At 49.1% G+C, this 4976-nt stretch overlaps 1 protein-coding gene across 1 annotated transcript; it reads right to left on the bottom strand.

The window, feature by feature from the left end:
• Window positions 1–306: 306 nt before the first annotated feature.
• IL6 (interleukin 6) lies at window positions 307–3520 on the bottom strand. Its single transcript, XM_086468121.1, has 4 exons — window positions 3266–3520; window positions 3049–3162; window positions 2659–2805; window positions 307–498 (listed from the first exon to the last, which is right to left on the bottom strand). The coding sequence occupies exons 1-4, from the start codon at window positions 3518–3520 to the stop codon at window positions 307–309; spliced, it is 708 nt and encodes a 235-aa protein (XP_086324247.1).
• Between the last annotated feature and the right edge of the window lie 1456 nt (window positions 3521–4976).

The following is a 4976-nucleotide window of genomic DNA, read 5'->3' as shown; positions in this document are numbered from 1 at the left end:
GTTTTTCTGACTTCTGAAAATATTTTTTGTTGAATACATATTAAATAAATTGATATTCTGAATAGTACCGTTAGAAATGAAATAAAATACGTCCTGTGTTTAAATTATTTCTAAATATTGAAAATATAAATAGGAAACATTAGAAACGAATAAATATTTTAAATACAATAAATAGGTTCCTAGAAGGAAACGAGAATGTATATAAATGCAAACCATTGTTACTATTTCTGGTTCTTAAAACAGAACAACACTGTCATCTGCCACATGACAGATTTGTAACAAAGGATTGTGCCTGAATTAAAACATTCAGACACCGAAACTCCTGGTGTTTTTCACGTAGCGAATGGCCCTCACGGTTTTCTCCATAAATGAAGTAAAGTCTCGGAGGATGAGGTGGGTGGTGATTTTCTCTACCCAGGTCTTATTGGACTTCAGCTTTGTGCGGAGGGATTCCTGGGTGGCTGAGTCCGGGATGATCACTTCACTGGGATTGATCACCTGCGAAGAAGACAATGTTGGGATTAAAACACTGTACGTTGTGTGTGTAACGTGTTCCCGACTGGCTGCCTGTCCACCCTTTCTGTGCTGTGGATGACAGACCCCCCTGGGACCCATGCTCCCCTACAGCCCTGCTTCTGCGGGGGGCGGTGAGGCACGACGATGCCCGCTATGGTTACTGCAGGGGAATCGGAGGGTCTCGTCCTGTTGTGGTTTGAGTGCCACACCGCATCGCGGTCCAACACGCTGCACCGAGCAGACCGATACACCTCTCCTGCTGCCTGTGACCGCCCGGTTAGTTGGGAAGGTGCTGGTTGTGACTTGTCCTAACCTGTACTGGCTGCTGCATCCCGAGTCATGAGTTAATTAGGTGACATTGGAGTACGTTCACATTTTGTAGTACATTAACAGTTCCCAAAGATGTCCAACTTGTTCAGCTGCTTAATTCTTACTTTGCAGGCATTTAGGCACGTGGGAGACTTAAGTGTCACCAACTTTCACTGGTGTGTGGGATCCTAATTGCAAGATGAGTAGAAGGACTTATGTACCTCATGCTGACTGACAGCGCTGGGCACCCGGTACCCAAATGCCTTCTAAGAGCTTGTCCCATCAGGTGGGTAGGTGACCTCTGAAAAGGGGAGTTACGTGCCCAAATCGTGGAGCTGTTTTAGGTGATTTGAGGTCTAGAAGTCTAACAATAAAGTATCTGCTTCATCCTGGGTTTAGGGTCTCTCCTACCCTTTAACAAGTGACAAAAGCATGTGCACCTCCTTCTGGAACATCTTTTTTTGTGAAACTCTAAGAATTTCCCTCCTTTTGCACGCTGTAAAAGTTTGTATCTGGACAGGTACTGTGCTGATGGATCTGCCTGACCACAAGTGACAGATTCTGTCCTTGCTCTCCTTCCCTTAAATAGCAGATAAACTTCTCCCATAAAGAACAATTTCCAGCCTGGAGATCAAGACTCCTGTCTTTCTCAAAAACGATAGTTTCTACAAGTACAGGTTTTGCTTTTGATCAGTGTTTAATTCTGCCTGTTCCAATTACCTCCATCCTACGAATTTTCCAAAAAAGCCAGACTCCCCCAGTTCTGAAACAAACTTTCTCTGAACTAATACATCAAGTTGGAAGCCAGGAGTCGATTGCTGTCTTATGACAGGACTATTATTCTTAGCTAGCACAGTGTGAAAAAAGCAGTTCAGCTCCCTTTCACTTAAAGAATGATGGACATAAATAAGTTAGGAAAGGTATGGCAAACACACAAGGGGCTTTTCAGATGCCAAAAAACACCTTGAAGGAAATAGTGCCCTGAGATTTCTGCAGTCCTTACTCACCTGGGTGGTTCTTTCTCGGGTAGTTTCCCTGATGACAAAGGAAGTATTCAAGTTAAGTGTTATTAACGTGAGTAAGGACTGCAGGAATGAAGTGAATTTTTGAAGTGCCATTTCTTTCAAAGCTCTCCAAAACATAGAAAATGACTGTCAGAAATGGATAGCATTTAGTTTACTGAATCAAAAGAGAATCTGGTATTTGTAAAGAGGAAGGTTTGTTGTTTGTTTGTTTTTTTATGATGATGATTGCAAGCAAAATGTGTGCTTTTCAATAGGCAGCACCTTTCATTTAGTGAAGTTACTAATTTATGTTCTAACTGTCTGTCTTGATTTCTAAGCTATTGATATCGCAGTATACCGTACAGCTTGGCTTCAAAGTTTGTTTTGGAGAGTTTTAAAGATTTATTGTAAAAATGTATTTGCTTTTCTTAAAAACTCACAGAAATAAAAGTTACTTCTACTTTTCAGAGGGTTGCAGCAGTAGAAGGTTTGGACTCAACTGCGGTTCCACAATTGGGAACAAGCTCCCTGAGAAATCTTATTTCTATCAGCTGGCAGCGTTAGTATGTTTGTTCTTAAAACAACGACGTGTTTAATTGTCAGTTTGGAAATTAGAAATAGCAACAGAAAGTAGGAAGAAGAGTTGTTTCTTTAAGAAAAGAGAACAAAACCTTGTAAAACCTCTAAGTATCTGAGTGTAAGGAACCATCACCTGTTTCCGCTGAGAGAAATGAAAGTGGGAAATGTTCAACTTCACATAGCGTCCTCTCTGACTACACATCAGTGCCAAGCCATAACAATTATCGGAGTGAATTCAAAACCAACTCACCATCTGTCTTACGGTGTGTGCCAGGTGCTCTGTACTGTAGCACAGCCATTCAACATTTTGCTTTTCACTAGTAAAAGTTTCTTGTACGTATTGAAGGTATGTCTGGAATGTATAAAGCCCGCTGGAGATTTTCCTCAAGCATTTATCCTGAAATGAGAGAAAGGTGGGAAAGTCACTTACGGCTCAGAAATGCCTTGATCACGATATTGCGCCAGCAGCGCAGGCGAGCGGGTGACGCTTGTATGGAGCTTTGTGCCACGCCAAAGCCAGCTGGAGCTGGCACGTGTCCTTGGGTCAGCTTCCACAGTTGTTTTGGAGTGGACACAGATTGCCCCGGGTATTATATATCTATTATATAGGATAAGCCCAGAAAGGAGAGTGGTTCCTTGCCTCGTTGAAGCCAGCGAGCAGGCACCCATCTTCCTTCGTCACCTGGGGGAGGTTGAGGTTGTTCTGGACGAGCATTTCCATGCTGTTCCCGCAGATGGTGAACTTCTTGCACATCTGGGGAGAGACACGGAGAGGTTTCATCGCACCTTGGCCGCAGGCAGCCGGGGTGGGGGGTGGGTGGGTGTGTGTGTAAGCCCCCGGGCCGCCCGGTACCCACCTCCTCCTGCAGCTGGGCCGCCCGGTCGTGCAGCAGCCGGGCCAGCGGCACGCAGTCGGGCAGCGCCGCCCGCCGCCCCGCCGCCTCCTCCGGCTCGGCCTCCCCCGAGGAGTCGGCGGCGGGCAGCGGGGCGGCGGCGGCCCGCGGCAGCAGCAGGAGGAGCAGCAGCGGCGGCGGCAGGGCGGCGCGGAGGGCGGGCGGCCGGCGGCGGCCGGAGCGGTCACGGTCGCGGTCGCAGCCCTGGGGAAACTTCATGGTGCGGCTGCTCGGTTCCAGCTGCGGCCCCGGCCCCTTCTCCTCGGCGAGGCTGGCGGGTTGAATGAGCTCCGGGCATCCCTGAACGTGTATTTATCGAGGGGGCTTCGAGATTATTCATGGCCCGGGAAAATCCGGCATGAGAACACGGGGGTGTGTGCGCGGCGCGGCGCGCAGGGCTTGACACAGCGCTCGCCCCGTCCGAGCGCCGCGGGATTGTGAAACGGGGCCGGGGGGGGGGCGAGGGGCGGGGGGGGGCAGCCGAGAGCGGCCGGCGGGAGCATGAAGTCATCGTGCTCCGGCCCCGTCACTCCTGGGGGGCCGGGCTGCCCCCGCCGCCGGCTCACCTGGCCCCGCGGCGCCGGGGTCCGGGCTGGAGCCGCCCGGTCCCGCTGCCGGCAGCCGCTGAGCCTGCCAGCTCCAGCCGCACAGACACTCTCGTGCGTGCTCAATGTGTTTCAATATACTTTAATGTGCTTTGATGTTTCATACGTTTTGTATTATGTATATTTATACTCTAGCTATTTTTGGTATTTATATATATGAAACTAAACGCACGCGTGGGTACGTGCAGGTCGCGAGTTGCCTCTCTCCCTGTATGGGTTGGATGAAATCCGTCACGTCCGTACGCTTTAAATGCACAGGGAATGGACCAAAGCCAGCTCTGCAGCTCCAACGGGAGGGTGGCTGCAGGAAATGCCACGCAGTTCCCTGTTATCTGCCGCCTTATCGCTTTCTGCCTACCTGGGAGGTGTGCCGGAATTTCAGCCTTTCCCAGAGGGTCTCTTCACCCAGGGTGAGGGTGCCCATTTGGCTCGGGTCTTGCAGAGCGTGGCCTGAGTCAAACTGTGCAAGGCCGGCTGACATTGAACTTCTGGAATGTCTTGAACTGATTTTGGCCAAACTGACTTTTTTTTTTTTCCATATGAAATCGGTGCTGTTTTCTCCTGTAAGGAAGACCTGATTCTGCTTTGGGAGGTGCTAATAGGAGGGTGCAAAGTGGGGAGGAGAACAGAACATGGGGCATAAGAAAGATGAGAGACAATACAGTGACTGAACTTGCGTGTCCTCATTTGGACTCTCACTTTAAAAAAAACAACAGATACTGCTAATTCATTTTCTAAGAACAGCCTGGATAGAGCGCCTCAGGAAAGAAGCAGGATACTACTGGTTTTTATTTAATGTCCTGTTCTGCCAGCAGTGGAAAGGCAGCTGCAGTAATTTTGCCCAGCAGAGAGACATTGGCGCTGAAACGCAAGCGTGAGCGAGTGATTTTCAACAGCAGCGATCCACCTCTGAGCTCCGTTCCCTGAGCGCAGCAGCGGGGAGCCACAGCAGTCAGCCTCTGCAATGTCAGCTCCCCCAACCAGGTCCGTGGCATTAGGTGTGAGAATAGCACGTACCACCAACGGTGTGTCTGTCTAGTACCAAATTAAAAGATCTGATTGCAAGGTGC

Source organism: Leptosomus discolor, chromosome 7, assembly GCF_034619465.1.
Source record: "Leptosomus discolor isolate bLepDis1 chromosome 7, bLepDis1.hap2, whole genome shotgun sequence".
NCBI classification, from domain to species: domain Eukaryota; kingdom Metazoa; phylum Chordata; class Aves; order Leptosomiformes; family Leptosomidae; genus Leptosomus; species Leptosomus discolor.
This window is presented reverse-complemented; position numbering and strand designations above follow the sequence as displayed.